This window comes from Nuphar pumila, chromosome 2, assembly GCF_984573655.1.
Source record: "Nuphar pumila chromosome 2, dmNupPumi1.hap1.1, whole genome shotgun sequence".
NCBI classification, from domain to species: domain Eukaryota; kingdom Viridiplantae; phylum Streptophyta; class Magnoliopsida; order Nymphaeales; family Nymphaeaceae; genus Nuphar; species Nuphar pumila.
In genome coordinates this window covers 34,509,973-34,532,907 of record NC_143250.1, presented here as the reverse complement: position 1 = coordinate 34,532,907, position 22,935 = coordinate 34,509,973, and the positions used below count along the sequence as shown (strand labels likewise).

The following is a 22,935-nucleotide window of genomic DNA, read 5'->3' as shown; positions in this document are numbered from 1 at the left end:
GAATAATCAACCTGATATGCATAATGAAGCTGCTAATGCTGCATTCAAATTCAGGAGCAGATTCCTCTGCGCAGGTCGGCTAGAGCAAAACATCCGATAGACAGATGGGTATCCTATGATACATTCAAACTGGAATATCAAATGTTCTTCAATGAAATTCAGCAAGAGCAAGAGCCAGTGTCATATAGTCAAGACAACAAGAATTACCGATAGGTTGAAGCAATGAATGAAGAAATGAATGCCTTGCACTATTGTAGTACTTGGGAAATTGTTGATATGCAAAAAGACAAAAAAATATAGCTGGATGTAAATGGGTATATATTATATAAGATTAAATACAAAGCAAATGGAAGTGTAGAAAGGTACAAGGCACGTCTAGTTGCGAAGGGTTACAACTAAGAGTACGGACACTATGACGAGACCGTCAGCCCTGTCATTAAGATGGGTACCATTGGACTTGTCCTGTCCTTAGCCATGATACACAATTGGGAACTATATCAAATGGATGTCAAGAACACATTCTCGCATGAAGATCTCAAGGAGGTATATATGGAGCATCCGCCTGGGTACACAGAAGGTGATCCTTAACAAAAGGTGTGCAGATTTAAAATGTCCCTATATGGTATGAAGCAAGCCTCTAGAGCATGGTTTCAAAGATTTTCTAACGAGATCCAAGCGTATGGATTTAAACGCAGTCAGGTAGATTATTCTTTGTTCATTAGTGTTGGTAGTTATGGCATTACTATTCTACTAATTTATGTGGATGATATTGTCATTATCAAGATCTCTCTTGATCACATAAATCATTTAAAGGATCATATACAGAAAAATTTTCAAATGGAAGACTTGGGAGTCTTGAAATACTTGGAGTGGAAGTTGACCGAAATAAAGAGAGGATGTTTTTGTCACAACAAAAATATGTTGTTGATCTTCTTAAAAGGAGTGGGATGAGAGATTGCAAACTTGTATCCACACCTGCCCCTATTGGTTCAAAGTTGAGGATGGATGAAGGACGATCCTATAAAATCCCAAATTGTATAGAAGCAAAGTGGGAGCACATCAATATTTAACATTTACACGTCCAAATATTTCTTATGTAGTAAATCAGGTGTCTCAATATCTATGTAGTCAAAAGCCTCGACTAGTCCGCCTAGTCGGTCTAGGCATAAGTAAAACGCTTAGGGTTTGCAATTCCTAGGTGGGTACCTTAAAAGGTACCAATTTTGCCGACTAGGCACCAACTAAGGCGCCTAGTAGGCGACTAAGCTGCCTCCGCCTACACATGAGAGCAGTTTAGTCATTTATTATTCATATATATATATATTATTAATTTTTTTATATATAATTATATATATGTATGTGTGTTACTTTGCTTTTGGGATTTTTTCTATGAAACATTGAAAGCATGCATAGTTAATTTAATTGATTATGTTTTTTATATATGTGTGTGTTACATTGTTTCTAATGAATTTTTCTATAAAAGCCTGAAAGCATGTTTAGTATTATGAATTATGTAATATGTTATTTATATATGTATGTGTTACTGTGCTTCTGGAAAAGGTTGAAAGCATATTTTGTTGATTATACTGAATATGTTATGAATAATTGAATATATATATATATTGTGTACAATTATACATATGTATATTCTAGTTATGTATATTAATATATTTTGTGAAAGCATGTGTAATTTTGTACTTGTGTAATGAAAACATCTTATTAGTAAAAGAATTAAACATATTTTTATGTATATTTTGTGTACTTTTTTATATTTTAATTGGTGTACCGACTAGTCCGACTAGTCTTTTTAAGGGTCTACCGACTAGGCACCGCCTAGCGCTTTTGACTACATAGCTCAATATATGCATGATCCCAGAGAAGAACATATGGAGGCAGTGAAGTGCATCCTCAAGTATATTAAAGGGACACTGAATGATGGTCTAAGGTATGTCAGGGAGTGACAATCCTTTAATTGTCGTTGGCTTTACTGATGTTGTCTGGGCAGGCGATCCGGATACAAGAAGATCTGAATCCGAATATTGTGTCTTCCATGAAAGAAGCAGAGGTTTGTTGCATGTTCTAGTACAGAGGTTGAATATTGATCGATGGTGACATTGGCTGCTGAAATTACCTGGATTAGACATTTACTTGTTTCCTTGAGGCAAAGCATAGGGAGGTTGGTGATATACTGTGATAATCAAAATGCTATCAAGATATCCATGAATCCGATTTATCATGGTAAAACAAAAATTATTCAAATCGATCAGCATTTCATAAGAGAAATGTGGGATCGGAAAACCAGGTGGCTGATATCTTTATGAAAGGTCTATCAAAAGCATGATTTTGGTTTCTAAAGGGAAAGTTGTCCATGATAAAGAGGATATGTACAACTTGAGGGAGGCTGTTAAGAATGACTTATTCACATTGTTAGTATATTAGTCATTTGTGATGATTTATGCAATTATAATAATATTGTATTTCTGATGAGGATAGACTTGTCTTTTATCTAAGCTTAGTGTAAGATATTAATAGTTATTGGAATGGAATAAAACACACAGAAATCGTGGGGATTGACTATTGCACTCTCAACGTCTTCCTTCTCCCTTCTATCTCACGTGTTCAATGAACCAGGTGGCACCCTCTTTCAGACAGTTCAGTATCACCATACTGCCTATTCTTCGATGATCAATGAAACCAAACCAACCCATATCACCAGATTTTGACATGCACAAATCAAAAAGAAAAAAAAGAGTTTCAACAGCACCTAGACCAATGGGAGAAGCACACACGGAAGGAGGCATTTGATCCACCAACCTCTTACAGCTCATGAGATTCCTAATGAATAAGATCACCTAATCTTTGGATGGGCTTGCAGGCCCGGTCATTGCATTTACTCACCCTACACTGGTGACAGATTACTTAAATAGGCTCCTTTTGTCAGTATATCAGCCTTCTGTACAACAAAAACTGCAAAATACAACAAAAAAAACAAATAATTCAAGCATGTAAAACAATTCGGAAGACCAAATTCGCAACTAAACCATAAGGCTCCAAGAATTCAAACGAATAAACCAGTTTCATACAGAAAATGCAAAAGTGAGAAAAACAACAATAGCGAGAGAGGATGCCTGCTTAGTTTAACAAGATTTCAGAAAAGATCAAGAAAAGCAAAAAGAAACATAGGCATATGAAGTATATTATATTTAACCAATTCAAGTAGGAAGCTCACCATGCAAAAAAAATTCAGAAGATACATGATGGCCACCCACAACCACCAAAAAGTGAAGATACATTTGCCACAACAAATGAAACAACCGAAGTGCCACCCACTGCATTGTTGAGAATTACCCCCCAAAAGAAGAGTTTCAATCTACAGAATCCATCATCCATCAAACACTCCTCAGGATCATTGTTTCCCATCTCCTGATTTAGACATCTTGAACACTTCCAATGCAAGCTTAGCCCTTTCAAAATCAAGTTCCAGGCATCCCAAATGAACCTCTGACATCATGGCTTCCAATTTCCTCCGTTTCTCTTTAAATTCATTCACTTTCAACTGCTCCGCCAACCTGAGACCCTTCTCAATCACCTCATCAAGACCCAGCAACGTACACCCTAATTCATCTGGTAATCGCCATGATCTTGTGCTTCCTAACGTGGTTTCAGACTTTTTCAAGATTCCGACATGATTCTCATCTTTCGGAACAAAAACAACAGGTTCGTCAGGCTTCTGATCTGGGTTCTTGGCCTTGCTTTTCAACGATTTTGCTTCACCATTACCACTCTCAGATTTACCCTTCCGAGGACGAACCTCCAACTTCCGACGGGATACCGCCTCTTTCTCCTTCTCGTAGCTAGCCTCCCCTTTTACTCCCTTCTCCTTCTTTCCCCAAATCTCCTTTGAGATCAAAAACACCTCTCGTTCATGGGGCGTCTTAAAGGTTGGTGTCTTCCCCTTACGTACCTTCCCAGCATTGCTCTGGAACCTACCCTTCAACCTCCGGACCTTGTCAGAAATCTGCCTCTTGGTGAATTTCCCCATCTTCTCCCTTGAAAACTTAAAGAAGCCATCACTGTCGTTCCAAGCCCCTCCCTCCTTCTGCGAGAATTCCAGAAGCAACTTAAGGAGCTCCGTCTCATCTTCGTCCCCCCAAACCCTCTGAAACAACAGCTTCTGATCCTGTCCCGTTTTGCCACTAGCAGTTCCCTTCTCTTGGTCCGCTTTGTTGTCTGCTGCCAAATCCACCACCTTATCATCCCGATCTTTCTTCTTTTTCCTGCTGCTGTCCGCTGGTTCGTCGTCTGCGGGACGCTTCAGCCTCGACCTCGAGGCAGCGGCTGAGGGTTTCGAGTTCTTCCCTTCCATCGGCTTCGAATTCGAGGGTTCGACAGAGGACCGCCCCGAGGCAGCTGCTTTTGATTGAGAAGCCCTCTGCAATCCGGCCAGAGGGTCCGGTTTAGCTTTCGCTGGTTCAGTCTCACCCTCGGACTCATCTTCTTCCTCTTCATTGTCATCTTCTTCCGACGGCGATGAGGGTTTTGGCGGGGAAGTCATTATCGTCGAATCATTTCCTCTCTCTTCTTCTTCTGGTTCTGAGGAAGAAGAGTTCCATTCCTGTTGGGGAGGCATTTGCTTCTAGATAGGTTGTTTCTCTCAGAGAGAGAGAAAGAAGGCCGCCGTGGCATTTATAAGCAGAAGATGGACCGTTTACATTGGTTTTGGTTTAACGGGACTTATCTCCAAAACCGGATCCATTTGAATTCCATATTATACGGGTTTGGACTTGCACAAGGAAACATGGGTCCACGAAAGAGAGGTAAATCACGACCGTCCATGTTGCAAGCTGGACGGTGTATATCACGAGGCTCGCAGGAATGAGTTGAACGTATGATTTCCTTGCCAGTGAGTCACGAAATGCTTACACTGGTAGTTTTATTGCTTTGTTTACAAAAGACTGAAGCAGGTTATATGTTCTCCCCGAAGATGCATGTGCTTATTCGGGGACAGAATGAGCGTCACGTATATAAGCATGTGGGGCTCGTATCCTCGTGTGTATCGGCATCACTTAGCGTTGAAGTCCGATGCAGTTGCAAAGACTTAAGTATCTTTTCTGTCATTCTCGCTATAAAACGACGGTTCGAGAAAAGAACAAAAATATCCTCCATCCAGAAAAGGGAGGATGATCTTAACTCTTCAAAGTTCAAATGTTCTGTTATTGCCCTAAGCAATAAACTCCTATGCTGCCTTCTTTGACGACACATCATCTGTTGTAACAAAAGCTTCCTTTGACGACACACCATTTGCTGTCGTCTGCTGTCATCAGAGAGCACTCTTTACTGTCGTCTGCGCAGTGAGAGCACCGTTGTCACCATCGTTACGTAAACAAATCAATGTGTAAAACTGAATGCTAAATCTTATAACTGGTTGTACTATTCATGCTAAATAACATATATTTTTATACTGAAACAAATCGATTTGTATCTATCCACCTTACAACGATATATAACAAACATTACAATGATATGTACTTATGAAGGCTAAATTTCTATAATGATTTGTACATTTGAATGCAACAATGATTTATACATTTAATGCAGTAACGATTTGGGCGTTCGATGCAGCAACAATTTATACATTTGAAGTAGTAGCGATGTGCATTTATGATTTATAAAGTTACCACAATTTATACTTAAGTTTGCTAAATCGTACAATGATGTTTACTTATGAAACCCAAACATTACAATGATATGTACTTATGAAGAATGTGATATCTACAACGATTTGTACGTTTGAAACATGAACAATTTATATATTTAAATCAGTAGCGATTTGTACGTTTGATGCAACAATGATTTATACGTTTGATGCAGTAGCGATGCATATTTACGAAGTTACCTTAATTTATACTTAAGTTTGCTAAATCTTACAACGATGTTTACGTATGAAGCCAAATATTGTGACGATTTGTAATGTTGGTGATTGTGTAACAAATATGATAATTTATAATAATATATACTTGTGGAGGTGGTTGTAACATATAATGATGCGGTTAAATTTATGTGTTGTGCAGGTTAGCAATGACTAAAATTATAAGACAAGAAAGCCCTCGCTGTTCGAGAGGATGACTACTAGAAAAATTATTCGCCAGTCTGATATACATGAGCATTATGAAGCGTACCAAAATATATTGAAGATTGAGAATGATAAAGACATGGACAAAGCGTTGAAATTTTATAATGTGGAGCCTGATCCATCAGATATTGAAGATAAAAAGCAAAGAAAGAAGGATGGGGAAGAATTAAAGATGATGAAGAAGAAGAAGGATGACGAAGAGAAGGAAAAGCAAAGAAAGAAAGAGGAGGAGAATGAAAAGCAAAGGAAAAAAAGGCAAATGAACAAGAAGGAGGAGGAGGAGAGGGAAAGGCAAAAGAAGAATAAGGAGAAGGAGGAAGAGAATGAAAGACAATTGAAGAAGAAAGAGAAGGAGAAAGAGAAGGAAAGGCAAAGGAAGGAGAATGAGGACGAGAAAGAGAAGAAAAGAAAAATGAAGGAAGAAGTAAAAAAGCAGATGAGGGAGGCGAAGAAGCGAAGGAAGGAAGAGGTAGAAAAGCAGAGGAGGGAGGCGGCGGGGCGAAGGATCAACAGGAAAGGCGAAAGAGGAGAGAATGAATGAGGAACAAGAAATGCAGTGGAGGGAGGAGGATGAGCGAATGATAGAGCAACAAAAAGGCAAATGAGGGAGGGAGGGGATGAAGAGGAGAAAAGTGTGACCAAGGTACGTAAATCGCTCCTGTCTATCATGATTTACTATGATAGATATTATTACGTATAACGATTACTATGTATAAAAATTAATGTAATAGCGATTACTGTGATAGCGATTACTATGTATAACTATTATTGTGATAGTGATTACTATGTATAGTGATTACTGTGATAGTGATTATTATGTATAGCGATTACTGTGATAGCGATTATTATGTATAGCGATTATTGTGATAGCGATTATTATGTATAGTGATTATCGTAATAGCGATTAGTACGTATAGCGATTATGTAACGATTTACTGTGATGGGTATTATTATTTATAACGATTATTGTGATAGCGATTACTATGTAGAGCGATTACTGCGATAACAATTACTATGTATAGCGATTACTTTGACAACGATTATTATATATATCAATTACTATGTACAATGACGTGTATAAGTACAAATGAGACTAATTGTGATTTGATATGAATAATATGCTATTTTGTGTTATAGGGAGGTCAGAAGAGAAGTAGAGCACCAAGTGAAAAGCTTAAAGGACAGTGTCAGTGGCTTGTAGTTCTATCATGGTATGAACAACTGAGTGAATATCAGAAGGACCGATTACAAAATATGCACTTTCACGACCTTCTGGACCAACATTATTTTGAAACGTGCTGGAACACCATGACCCACCTGGTCAATAAGTGGAATCATAAGACAAACACATTCCAGTTTGATCGTTTTGTGATCACCATGACCCTAGAAGATGTGGCACAGATTACGAGTCTTAAGTGCCATGAAAGTGCTGTCCTAGCACGAGATCCAAACTATAATGCAAGAGACAAGTGCACGACCCTTTTAGAAATGTCGATGGAGGACTGTGGTCAATGTATTTATGGTGGAAGCAATTCCACATCGATAAAAGTTTCTTCTTTTTGTAATAAATGGGAAGGTCGGTCCGCTATATGTGCATATGGAAGAGCTGACCAAGAGTTGCACATCTTCCTTCTTTATTTTTTTGGACTTACTTTATTTTCAGATTTGTCTGGTTCGAGGTTAAGTTACCTGTGGTTGCAGTTCTTAGAAGACTTAGATGAAGTCGACAACTATGCATGGGGTGCTCCTATGCTTGCACACTTGTACAATCAACTTTACTATGCGAGTAAGGGCATATTATCGCCTTGCGTCCTCAGTGTGGCCCAACGATTTATGGTTTTCTCAAGATCAGTCGGTAGACTATAATAAATGTCAAGGAGGATAATGCTAAGTTCATTTTAGATGGTCTGCAATTAAATAAGGTAAATAGTTTAAAATCGTTTACAATCGTTTTAGCATTTATCATTTATTAGTATAAATCGTTGAAATGTTTAACATTCTTAAGTAATCATCATTGCAGGATTTTATCTTCGTTAGTACAAATCGTTATCACATTAACATTAAATATTCATTAGTATAAATCGTTCTAATGTTTAACATTCTTAAGTAATGATCATTGCAGGATTTTGTATTCCTTAGTACAAATCATGATCGCTTTAGCATTTAACTTTCATTAATGTAAATTGTTGTAATGTTTAGCATTCTTAAGTAATCATCATTGCAGAATTTTATCTTTCTTAGTATAATCGTTATCACATTAACATTTTACTATTCATTAGTATAAATCATTGTAATGTTTAGCATTCTTAAGTAATGATCGTTGCAGGATTTTATCTTCGTTAGTACAAAGTGTTATCGCTTTAGCATTTCACATTCATTATTGTAAATCATTGTAATGTTTAACATTCTTAAATGTAAATCATTTTAATACAAAGCACTCATTAGTAACAATCGTTGTAATATATTTAGCACTCATTATTATAAATCGTTTTAATATTTAGCATTCATTAGTATAAATAATTATGTCTATACCTAAACCACAATCTTTAATATACAGGTTGTGTGGATACCGTATGGAGATAGAGAGGACGAGGACCAAGAGGTTGTTGCTGAGGCTGCGAGACTGTCTGGCTGTTTAGCAAATATGAAGCCGAGTTGCAGCATGGTAGTCGAGTTCTCCTACAAGCTGGCTTGGGACAGTCGACTCCAAAGCCGCCTGTGGTAGTGACAAGGAAGATGAATAGTAGTGGGGTCAGGAACGTGAATTAGCATGAATGCTTCAGAAAACAATTGGGTAGCTGGAACAAAAGAGGTGTTTATGCTATAACATATGATTATAAAGAAAGACAATATGACCCCAACTATTTCAAAACATATTAAGAACCCATACGTCGAAATCTGAAGATTGAGAAGAAGCAACGTGGAAGTAAGGTTCCTCTTGTCCCCTAGCATGTCGTCTCCCAGCATAGAAATAACATCCATCATGTTCCTCTGGCTACAACTATGATTCTCTCAGTTGCAATACACGATGAAGAGCCAACACAACTCACAAAGAAGAAGGTAGTCTCCGCCACAATGCTAGAGATGTTGGAGAGAGAGAGAATAAGGAGTTACAGAAGTAGGTGCAGAATTTGGGGAGACAAATGAGGTCACAATATGGTACACTGGTAGAGATGAGTACCCGTGGTTTTAATAAGATCGAAGGATCCAAAAGGCCACCGAGGAAAGAGAGTCCACCAAGAAAAAAAAAGAGACGATTTGTATGTCATAGTCCATCTGAGTCATTAAGTGCCACTGAATAAACATTATGTGATAATTATTTATTATAATTCTATAATTCTTTATTCTAATTCAATAAATTTTTTTATAACGTGACATTCTATAATTCTATAATTCTTTTTTTAATAAGTGTAACACACAAGTGCCACTGAACAAATCGTTGTAATGTTCAACCTTCATAAATAAAAATTGAAGGAGCGTTTAGCATTATATACTGTGAAAATTATGATTTGCTTTTACGAGTTGTCTTCCTATCGTGATTTACATAATGATTGATAAAAAGCTGAAACGATTTATACGTATGAAGGCTACGTGCTATCGAGATTTGCTTGATACCGATTGACTTGCAACTAGTTATAATTCTTTGTTGTAACGTAACATTCTATAATTATATAATTCTTTCTATAAGAGATCACAAATTATTTTTTATAGAAGAAGTATTCTATCACGATTTGTACAACTACGGACATAAAGCGAAAATTATTTATCCTATCGCGATTTGCGTTTATGAGCTTTGCCTATGTAAACGATATGTCCTATCACAATTTACATAATGACTGATTTATAAAAGGTGGGAAAAAATAATAAACAAATCAACATGATGTTTAGACTTAGTAAAGTACAAATCGAAGTAACTTCAACGATACAAATCGAGGTAACTTCATAAATACAAATCGATTTCGTTCACAAAGACAAACAAAGATATATCGTTGTCACAGTAACTTTATAACTACAAATCGACGTGATTTACAACCATATTCATTTATAAAAAATATGAGTATTTAGTTACAATACATCATGACCAATATTTGGCTTAGATACAATACATGACCATCATCATCGAAGTTTACCGGACCTATAAGAGATTTGGATCAATTTAAGACCCAAATAGATCTCCTCTAATGTAAAAAGTATTTTAGATCCATTTAGAGACCAAATTGGATCATACTAAGAAAACAAGATATTAAATCTACTTGAAGACTCAATTAGATCCCATTATATAAATTAACATTTAGACCTATTTGAAGATCCAATTGGATTCCAATAATTAAATAAGGCTTTTGGATCTATTTGAGACCTAAATGGATCTCATGAAGGTAAAATGAATTTGTTTGGATCTGAATTCAAATCGAGACCCAAATAGATTCTACTTAAGAAAACAAGATTTGGATTCACTTATGATTTAAATGAATCTTTTTAGTGTACTGTGAATTTCACTAGAATATACTAAGTATTGAATCTATCTAAATTCTAAATGGATCCTACTTAAATAAATAGAATTTGGGTTTATTTGAGCTCTAAATAAATTTAATTAAAATATATATATATATATATATATATATATGTAAATGTGTATTTCTCTCTCTATATATAATAGTTTAGATTGGGTTTGGATTTGATGAGAGCTAAATGGGTCTCACAACCAACAAATAAACTTAGTAAAGTAAAAATCGAGGTAACTTCATAAATACAAATCGATTTACAACTTGATACCGATTTAGGTTTTATACTAAAATAATCTGTTAGTAACAGTTGCAAATCGATATGAGTAAATCACGATGTTACATATCGATATCGTTCAAAAAAACAAACAAAGATATATCGTTGTCACGATAACTTTTTAAATACAAATCGACGTGATTTACAACCACATTCATTTACCAAAAAATATGAGTATTTAATTACAATACATCATGACTAATAGTTTGTCCATGAAACGATTTACACAATGACTGATTCATAAAAGGCAGAAAAGAAAAACAATAAACAAATCAACATGATGTTTAGACTTAGTAAAGTACAAATCGAGGTAACTTCAACGATACAAATTGAGGTAACTTCATAAATATAAATCAATTTCGTTTACAAAGACAAACAAAGATATATTGTTGTGGCGGTAACTTCATAACTACAAATCAACGTGATTTACAACCATATTCATTTATAAAAAATATGAGTATTTAGTTACAATGCATCATGACCAATGGTTTATCCATGAAATGATTTACACAATGACTGATTCATAAAAGGCAGAAAAGAAAAACAATAAAAAAATCAACACGATGCTTAGACTTAGTAAAGTACAAATCGAGGTAACTTCAATAATACAAATCGAGGTAACTTTATAAATACAAATCAATTTCATTCAAAAAGACAAACAAAGACATATTGTGGTTGCGGTAACTTCATAACTACAAATCAACGTGATTTCCAACCACATTCATTTACAAAAATATGAGTATTTAGTTACAATACATCATGACCAATGGTTTGGCTTAGATACAATACATGACCATCATCATCAAAGAAAACAGACATCATCATCAACATCACCCCCACGTCTAAATAGTGATGTGCTTTAAATGCAATCCAGGTTCACATGAAATCCAGCTTGCTACTGCAGAAAGATTCGAGGCAGAGCTAACGAAGCTGCAGAATGTATGGGATACCATCATTATCGATATGTTTCTATAAGCAGAGAAGATGAAACCGCATGACTATAGCATATTTGTCATTGTTATATTCTGTGTAAACTTCGATATACTTCATGACAAATATGCCACAATTGTGGTCTCCTCGTTTGTTTTAGATCGAGCACATAAGAGGCTTTGCATGACCAACATGCAACCAAGCCCTTCGTTCATGCCTATGGGCATCGATTTGGGGATGATGACTGTGTCATATGTGTCATGAATATATCGATGTATAGATGAAATCCAGCTTGCTAGTGCAAAAAGCTTCGATGCATAAGGTATGTGATCCCAACAGGCAGAGAAGATGAAGCCACACGACTGTAGCATATTTGTCATGAAGTATATCAAAGATTAAGCATATATTTTTCCAACTTTGAAGGATGGTTTGTGAACGATAGAGAGTCCGACAGTAGGAATAGATCAAATAGATGATAATCAACATCACCCCTATCTATCACGCAGAATATCTGTGCTTGCTCTGGTATGGCGGCAACGATTGATGATGATTATGGTTGCTATATTTCACGTAAACTTTGATATATTTTATGATAAATACGCTACAGTCGTATGCGTCATGATTATATTGATGTATACACAGAAGATAACCACCATAATCATCATCGAAGATTATCCAGATCTTTCCTCACGGTGTGAAACAACTAGGTTATCAGCATCAAACCCCATCTATCAAGCACAGGTAGAAGGAACACAGAAGAACAAAGAAGAAAGAAAAATACAAGGAAGAAAAAGAAGGAGAAGAAAAAGATGAAGGCGGAGGAGAAAAAAGAAGAAGAAGAAGTTGTGCTGCCATAGAAAAGAGGAAGAGAGGTTAAATAGATTAGGGTTTTAGACCTGAACAATGAGTCAGGTCGGTGATGATGATGGTCATGTATTGTACATAAGTCAAACCATTGGTCATGATGTATCTATGAAACATTTGTGGTTGTAAATCACGATAGGACATTCTATAATTATATAATTCTTTCTATAACAGATCATGATTTGTGTTTTATAGAGAAAGTATTCTATCACGATTTGTATAACCATGTACATAAAACAGAAATGATTTATCCTATCACAATTTTCTTTTACGAGCTTTGTCTATGTGAACGATATCTCCTATCATGATTTATACAATAACTGATTCATAAAAGGCCGAAAAGAAAAATAATAAACAAATCGATACGATGTTTAGACTTAGTAAAGTATCTAGACAATACAAATTCATATATTTAGATATTTGAAAAGAAAGTTTGCATAAGAGAGAAAATTTGTATAAAGTCCACAAATTTTTTAGAATTTTGAAATGAATGAAAAAGATTTTTTGTGAATTATTATAGTTAAATACTGCTTTTTTAGATACTTTACTAAGTCATTCTACATATTTTACATAGGAGAATATGTAAATTGATATAGGACAACCATAAATTTTTAGACTGTTATAGAGCTTTTATCATGTAGCCCATCGACGCGATTTAGAAGTAAATCAACCACAAATTTTTAGCATTCATTAATATAAATTATTCTAATGTTTAATATTCTTAAGTAATGATCCTTGCAAAATTTTGTATTCCTTAGTACAAATCGTTATCGCTTTAGCATTTAACTTTCATTAGTGTAAATCATTGTAATGTTTAGCATTCTTAAGTAATCATCGTTGCAGGATTTCATCTTCGTTTATATAAATCGTTATCACATTAGCATTTAGCATTCATTAGTATAAATCATTCTAATGTTTAACATTCTTAAGTAATGATCATTTGTACAAATCGTTATCGCATTAGCATTTAGCATTTATTAGTATAAATCGTTCTAATGTTTAACATTCTTAAGTAATAAATAAGCACGATTTACAACCACATCAATTTACATACTGTCCTATGTAAAAGGATAAAAAATACATCTTTCCATTCTGGAAGTATATATCAACATTCCTCTTGATATTAATATTTATCAGCATTCCTCTTGAAATTGGGGTAACTGTTGATTTTTTATTTCAACCTAGAGAGATTTACAAAATTTGTATACACAGTCTTACAAAATTTGTATACACAGTCTATAAAATCTATTACAAATCTCTATACATCATTGTGTCATTCGTTGCCTTCTAGGTATTCTTGCCGTCTGAGTTTTTTTCTCTTCTACAATTAGAAACTCCATTAATTTTTTTGCATAGTTCTGTGCAGAATCTAGATATATCATCATGCAACAAAAAGGTAATGTGAGACCAATATAGAAATTGAGTCCCCAATAATATAGGATAATAAAACATGTTTAAGTGTAGAGCATACAACATCGAAATCAGGTTCTTGTCCATTGCATATTGCTTCAATATATTTCATTACAAATACGCCACAATCGATGCCATTATTCTGTAATAGAGCATCGAGTGCACAGTGAAACCTTCACTCGCTAATGTCGACACCCAAGACATCTTTAGTTATCTCACCTGTGGTTAATGCTGAAGTAAGTAAATTCTGAGCCACCGTACAAGATATAATACATTTATAGATAGAGACTTACCAAATGCATAATGTCACGTTCTATACTAGTGTGAAAGTCCAATGAGTTATAGCACCATAGTTTTTGTTTTCGTAAATCCATCACGTATAAGACCTAATGCTCAGACAATTGCCATAATGTAGGAATCAATATCTGCAAATCGATGATAAAATATCTTATAAATTGATATGAAAATTCCTATTGATAGCTTAGAAATCGATATTAAGAATCAACATACAAATCGATATTAAAAATCAAAACAATATCTTAAATCGATATAATATCTTACAAATCGATAGTAGAAATCGTGTTAGGATTGTTATGCCTCACAAACCTTGGACAATATGTTTCTTCACTTACCTTTTCACTTGATCAAAAGTCTTCGTAGTGATCATCGTTACCCAAGCATTGTAGTCCATCTTGAAATCTAGTGGCGTATGGCAGTCGATGGACCAAATTCTGCTGAATGAAACAGTGATAATAGTAAGGTTAAAACACAAAGCAACAAGAGTAAATAAAAAAAGAAAATAAACATATAAAAGAACCGATATACCACAAAATAAGGGCTGACGATGCGTCTAGTATTGGTTATTGCGTTGCTTTGAATATACATGACGAAATCGTATATAGTCTATTTGCAACAAATATGCATGTATTAATATACATACCCATGGAATATATAAATGTTTAACTGATAGTGATTTCATACGTACAAAATTACTAATAGTATTTCCTTCTGCAAATTCATCTCGTAGCTAGTTGAAGTTCTCTTTGAGCTCTTTTCTGAGTTTTGGGGCACCTTTTTTTGTGGATGTTCCACTAACATTAGCAAAATATTCAATAAATGATCTGTCACATTATATTGCAATTCCTTTCTACAGTATACAAAACAAATCGAATATACGACATAAAAGAGAGAAATTTTAAAGATAATCGTCATGAGGTTTATAAAATATATGCTTGATTCGCCATCACTGGCCGTGTAACTGTTGTCATCTCCTTCCTCGCCATCGATACCCTCTTTGGGATGAAGCAGGTTATATGTTTGCCCCCCAAACACATCGTTTATAAAAGAAACATCGATTTGTTTGTTCCTTACTCACGAAGCAAAGCAAAGCAATACTCTCTTAAACTTATGCGATGTGTCATTCATTTATAAAGGAAACGTCGTTTCATATCCTGCTCATTTTCAAAAATCACGCGTAAAGTATATAATAAACAAACAAATTACATTGTGCATAAATTAAAAAAACATCGTTTCATTTGCAAATCGTTATAGAAAATAGAATATCGAGATAAGATCTTCATAATACAAATGTTTCCAAGGCCAAACCATTGGTCATGATGTATTGTCCCAAGATATCATATTTTTTGTAAATGAATGTGGTTGTAAATTACGTCGATTTAAAATTATGAAGTTACCGCGACAACAATATGTCTTTGTTTATCTTTGTGAACGATATTGATATGTAATATCGCGATTTACTCATATCGATTTGCAACTGTTACTAAAATATTATTTTAGTATAAAACTTAAATCAATATCAAGTTATAAATCAATTTGTATTTATAAAGTTACCTCAATTTGTATCGTTGAAGTTACCTCGATTTATACTTTACTAAGTCTAAACATTGTGTAGATTTGTTTATTGTTTTTCTTTTCTGGCTTTTATGAATTAGTAATTGTGTAAATCGTTTCATGGCCAAACCATTGATCATGATGTATTGTAACTAAATACTCATATTTTTGGTAAATGAATGTGGTTGTAAATCACATCGATTTATATTTAAGAAGTTAGTGTGATAACAATATATCTTTGTTTGTCTTTGTGAACGATATCGATATGTAATATCGCGATTTACTCATATTGATTTGCAACTATTACTAAAATATTGTTTTTCTATAAAACATAAATCGGTATCATGCTGTAAATCGATTTGTATCATTGAAGTTACCTCGATTTGTATCGTTGAAGTTATCATCGATTTGTATTTATGGGTTTAGGTGGGGGAGTAATTGGATTGGGTTGGTTGTGAGACCCATTTAGCTCTCATCAAATTCAAACCCAGTCTACACTATTATATATATATACATATTTACATATATATTTTAATTAAATTTATTTGATACTTTTAATACAGTTTATTTACAGAACAACTTTTTACACAACGATTCAAATACAATATATGTACAACGATGTGTATATGTGAAGGCTAGATGAGACAATAATTTGTATTTAAACTTTTACCGTGATTTGTACTTATATATAGTGCAATTTTCACCCAGTTGTGGCCGGCATAGACGTCATTGTGTAAATCGTGATAGGACACTACATGGTATAAGGATTCATATACCAAATAAATTGCCATAAAGGCAATTTACTAATGGTATAAAAATTAAGCTACAACGATTTAACAACGATCATGCATAGGTAGTAAATGTAACTCATCGGCATGGTTTATAACCACAAATGTGTCAACGATAATGATCTAATACTAGCGATTTACCAAATGGGAGAAGTCGGTAAATGCTATATTAGTTAGCACCCCTTGTATAAATTGTCATCACACATTTTACATTCATAAATAAAAACCGCACTAAAAGAAAAAAATTGTTCTGTATCTACAACGATTTGTATATGTGAAGGCTACATGAGACAACGATTTTTACTAATAGTATAAGCACTGAACAACAACGATTTACCAATGGTATCAAAATTGTAGCTCTGTAGGTTAGATGAGACAATAATTTATACATATGAAAGATACATATTACAATCAAACATGTTAATATAATCAAATATAATTATGTAGTTGGAGAATTCACACGCGATTCCTATGTTCAATTGCTCACTTTTGAATTGAATTGAATTGAGCATGTCATGAAACAGAACAATATAAGACACTACATTAAGTTTCACAAGAAATGCAAATATCCTCCCAACATTGATTACATATCAAAAGACTTGTAAAACTGATGCCATCATTCCACTCAAACTGGTCAGGAGAATTGAAGGTTCCAACATTATAGTGTACGTTTGTAGGGTATTGCTGCATGCTAGAAATTACATAAGTTAGATATTGATAAGCTGCACGTAATGCAATTTATATGAAAATCAATATAATATATTACATACTTGTTCATGTGAAGGGCTTGATTGCTTTTGCTTAGGGTTTGGTTGTTTCTTAGACATTTTCTTACCAACCAATTCTAGTGCACCCTTTGTCCTCTGATGACTACGATCAGAGGCAGGTTTTCTTTTGATACCTTTCGCTAGGTGATTTTTTCTATCATAATCTACAACGTTGACTCCTGACTTGTTGAAGATGATGTTTACGCTTCAGCGCAACTTTTCATACGGGTCAGAAGAAACATGATTTTTACCTTCGTTGTTTGCTTCCATTTTCTTGAACTGGTCTTCATGAGCTGCAACAGATTGATGGTGAATTAATGACACATTTTTAAGTAACTCCCTTGACACTTTTCTCATGCATACATAGGCTTCTTCACTTTTCGTTGCCAAATCTGCAACATGCATAAGTGACCTACATAGTTGTTGGTAACGGGAGGCTATGTGGCACTTCTCATCAACACCAGATGGACTGACATTATCTGTATCCAACAATTCAATCTTTGCTTGTTTTGTCCATCTTCGCATTAAATATGACTCAGGTATTTCTTGAATCTTTTCTTAATTAGGTGCCTTTAATGCATGACGATATAAAATACCTTTGAATTCATACATTTTGCATGTGCATTCAACTGTTCCATTGTCAATATTATACGTAACATGTGCTTCTTGCTTTTTCGGATGCTCTTCGCCCTCCCATACAATATGGTATTTGTGTATATTCTCGGTTTTCATACGTCCTTCTATGTTGCAATTCATGATCTGTATAACCTCCTTCTTAATCTATTCAAATATAGTTAGTGTATACAGATCTACAGGTCACATCAATATTTTTATGCCTAAAGTTACAGGGCGTGTGTTGAAGCATTTCACATCTTATTCAAGCTCATTCTGTCTAAGACCGTCTATAAATAATTCATATTGTTCCATAAAGCGAAATATTTTTAAATATAAATATAAGGTTTTCTTTAGTGTGGCATGCATAGATTCAACTCTTTGTGTGCTTATCATACCTGCATAAAAGTATTGTCTTCCATAGGCCAATGCCCACTTTTCTTTATCTACTTATAAATTTTATAATCACACACAATCTTCAAGGTCATACATCTGAATCATTTTCTCCCAATTAGACATAAATGTGACCTCGTCTACGCTCTCAAGTACACATCTTGTAAACTTTTTATCAAACCTTGTCTTTTGATTAAATATGTGTTCTATGTTCTTTGCTGCATTTTGAAAGATATGCCACAAACATAGGCGATGATGTGCATCTGGCCATAAATAAGACACTGCAACCTTAATTGCGTGATCACCATCTGTAAGTACAACTTCAGGGTGCTTCCCATTCATTGCCTGTGTAAATACTCTAAACAACCACTCAAAGCTTTCCTTGTTCTGGTTATACAAAAAAACACCGCCTAATATGCAATTCTGTGAGTGATGGTTCACTCCGACAAACTGCGCAAATGACCATTATTCAATATTAATCTTCACTGTTGTATAAAAAATAAGCACATCATTGAAGCATTCATAATCTACTCTTAACTTTGTATCTGCCCAAAACATATTCACAACATATCCATCTTCATCTAGTTACATTGCACTAAAGAAACCAGAGTCATTGCTTGATTTCTTCTGTAAGTAATCAACCAAAGAACACATTGCTCTATTCTTCTTGTTATTTGTCCTCTTCCTTCTCAAGTGGTTTTTTAGATCCATAGGTGTGAATGACACATTCTTGCGACTACCATCTATATGTGCACACAAATTATATGTCTTCCTTGGTGCAATGCAGGCGCTATCAACTATTTCAACAATTACAACATGCACTTCAGTTACTTTACGATGTAACCTTAATATAGGAGTCGTAAATGAAGCTGATAATTCATAGTTATGATCACTGATTAAAGTATGAACTACATATTTTCCATTTGGAAGTCTTCTTAACACCATTCTCGCTGGACAACCACATCTTGAATCTGGCTTGCTCCTTGTTGGATTTCCACTTGACTTCTTTCAACCTTCCTTAGACCATGTCTTTCTCACCACGACACCCTGTGCATTTTTGGATCAAGAATACCTTCTAACACTGAAGTCAAGTTTTAAGGCATAATCATTGTAAAGTTTGTATGGAGATTCCTTATTATATTAAACTGTATTCCTATTACGAGAACAAAGTCAAGTGTACTATTATGTACATTCTCAGTGCCTGCACCTTTATCAAGTGTACTGTCATGATCGTCTACCATATTATCGAATTGCATTTCTTCTGCTAGAACATTCAAGTCAAGAGTGAATCCAATGCCTACACCCTTCTTATCATGTGCATCATTAGTGCACATGTTCACTTCTTTAGGTGCATCATTAGTACAAATGTTCACTTCTCTATAACTTTCCAATGATTGAGATACATCATCTTCACTGCAACCAGATGATAAGCTCACCACTGTCGTAAGCAAGATATCAATTCGCGTTAGCCAACACATACATTTACTACAATTTACTCAAGATGCATATAACAATGGATACCGATTAGTTAAGCAAGTCAAAGAAATGATTGAATGAATCACAGTATAAAAGCAAGAACGATTTGTTATTTGCTTATACTATGCATCGAGTTGTTATTTATCATGCCAATAAAAGAAACAATTTATCGTATATGTGTGTTGACGATAGTGATTCACTTGACAACGATTTAATTATATCTACGACGATGTGACGCGATTTCAATAGAAATTGCTAAATGAGCAACAATTTGAATACAAAAATCGCCACTGCAAGCACGCAACAATGTATTTTCACATGCACACGTTTTAAAATCATACTACAAATATCTTATAAATCGACACTAGAAAACACATAATATCTTACAAATCGATATACATATCACATAATATATTACAAATCGATACAACAATTCAACATAATAGCTTACAAATCGACACTAGAAAACACATAATATCTTACAAATCGACACTAGAAAAATACATAATATCTTATCAATCGATATACATATTGCATAATATATTACAAATCAATATGGCAATTCAGTATAATAGCTTACAAATCACTATTAACAAACAAAACAATATCTCACAAATCGGTAGTATGTTACTACAACCACGATTTGCGTTACATTGCATACACTGAGTGAATGGATGATATCGAATGGGGTAGAGACCCTTCCTCTCATCTGTAACTAAGCATTCTTGTCAACAGGTCCCAGTGTCTTACAAATATCTTTAATTTTCCAACCGTCGAAAAGCCAACATCCACCTGCAATAACAAAACAACTCCTTAATGGCACTCATGACAACATACGTTCTTCAACAATAGCATGATGACATAGAAAGGTACTCACGACGCCTTATTGGCACTTGTTGGAATGTTTATGTGTCATTGCTTTTTTCCATGCTGCCCAACAAAAACAAAGAAGAAGAGAAGACTATAAAAAGAGATGGCCGACAAATACCCCTATGATGCCCACTGATGATTGAACCAGTCGATCAATTTATAGTTATCTCCACGAGGTAGGAATGAACCCAAGAATGTTTTATAACACAAGGCAGAAACGAGAAGACAACAATGTGTTGTAACACAAGCTAAAAACCAAGGCAAACCTTGACTCACAGAAATGTGCAAAGCTATTTACGGGAGGACATTTTTGTCAAACACATATCTATCTTACGGGAAGACATTTATGTCAAACACATATCTATCTTTTTTATATATTATTTTATTATAAAATCATCATGGGTAACATTGGCATATGAATTATCGTGGGTCCCAAGATATTCCTCCATACACCCCCAAACACACGAATTTGTCTTTGGGGGGAGAACACACAACACCCTCTCCAGAAAGACACTCAACTTTTAAGTCATTTACATTCAATCCACTTTCCCCATAGGCCCTTCTCGTGCCGCCCACCAGCAGCGATCTTCTTTCAAGAAAAACAACGACATCCTTTGACCTTCTTCCTCACTGATTATCTCAAAAGGCCTTCTCACACAACCCACCAGCAGTGACCTTCTTTAACAAAAACAATGATGTGTTTCGACCTTCTTCTTGCACCGCCAATCAGCTGATGTGTGAAAATAGGAAAGAAAGTAGAGAGTAAATTTTGGTAGGTGAGAAGGGCATCAAGGCAGTCAGGAGCACCGTCCGGAGTGGACTCGAGGTGTCGACAAATGCCATGACAGTTCCACGAATTCCTTCTTTTTCCTTAGTCTCAAACTGAAGACACGTTCGAATCCACTCTGGTGCCCACTTTTTCACTTTGAGGTTGAGATTCTAAACAGACCCATAATGCATTTCAAATATGCTCTCGACGTAAAAAGCTCTTCCTTTTTGCTTGTGTTGCTAATATAACTCAACTTTTCCTCTCTTTTTTAAGCAAATAAAAATTGAGAGCAATTTATGTTGGCGCATATAATAAAATTGAAACTAGAATGAAAAAACAACACATACTAGTAGACGTCATGGTCGATGCGATGTGCGGGTGCTTGACGTTCTCCTCAGTCTATCAACGCCTACGATGAGCCTAAGCCTTCAAGTTGATGGTGAGCATAACCCTAAACCCAAATAAGAATTATGAAAACATAGGTTATAGGCTTCAACCGCCCTCATCATGCAACCAAACCTCATATTTATAGTGGAGGATAGGAGGGGTTACAGAATGTGAACCCCTTCACATTCTCGTAACCCCTATCCCTCTAAATCCCACAAATTGTCTCATTAGTGTCAAACTGGGTTACACTATGGGTTGGACCCAAACCCAAATATCCAACATTCTTTCACTTGACTCATTGATACTAAAAAGGTACAAAATTGATGTTTATATTGTTATCTTGACTTAATTCTTCATGTGAGTTTACATGCTATCCTGTATCACAAGAATAAATTATATGAGTCATGGAGATGATCACCTCTTTATGGAAATGTTATATTTTTATGTACTACAATATAATTCATTTTTGGTGTTTTAGTATAGTAAGATTACTTTTATAAATAGGTTGGTCTCTAATTCATTCTATTGGTGCTTTTAATATTGTTATTCTGTTATTCTCTTTAACCAAATGAGAGATCCTTTATGCAAAATCAACAATACACAAAGCCATAGAGAATCAATTCAGTTTCACAAATATGATCATATATAACCATAATGTATTGTCATACATAAGAAGAAATCAAACAGACCTATCCCCTTTACTTGTTGGGAATACAATCCCGGTGCTAGCCTTTAGTAAGTAGATTCTCAGTCATTTCTTTAAAACAAAGTACTTTAACTCCATGCATTGACACAAGGTTGAACTCTTGTTATTTGAGAAGGACACAACTGCTTCATTATCACAAAAGATCTTTAGTGGTCTCTCAATAGAGTCTAAAATCTTAAGACCCATAATAAAGTTTCTTA

General features: G+C 34.8%; 1 protein-coding gene across 1 annotated transcript; it reads right to left on the bottom strand.

Moving 5' to 3' along the window:
- Positions 1-2,841: 2,841 nt before the first annotated feature.
- On the bottom strand, positions 2,842-4,652 carry LOC149845222 (uncharacterized). The gene is made up of 2 exons (XM_089997511.1): positions 3,230-4,652; positions 2,842-2,967 (listed from the first exon to the last, which is right to left on the bottom strand). The coding sequence occupies exon 1, from the start codon at positions 4,628-4,630 to the stop codon at positions 3,407-3,409; it is 1,224 nt and encodes a 407-aa protein (XP_089853637.1). The 5' UTR covers positions 4,631-4,652; the 3' UTR covers positions 2,842-2,967; positions 3,230-3,406.
- Positions 4,653-22,935: the final 18,283 nt, after the last annotated feature.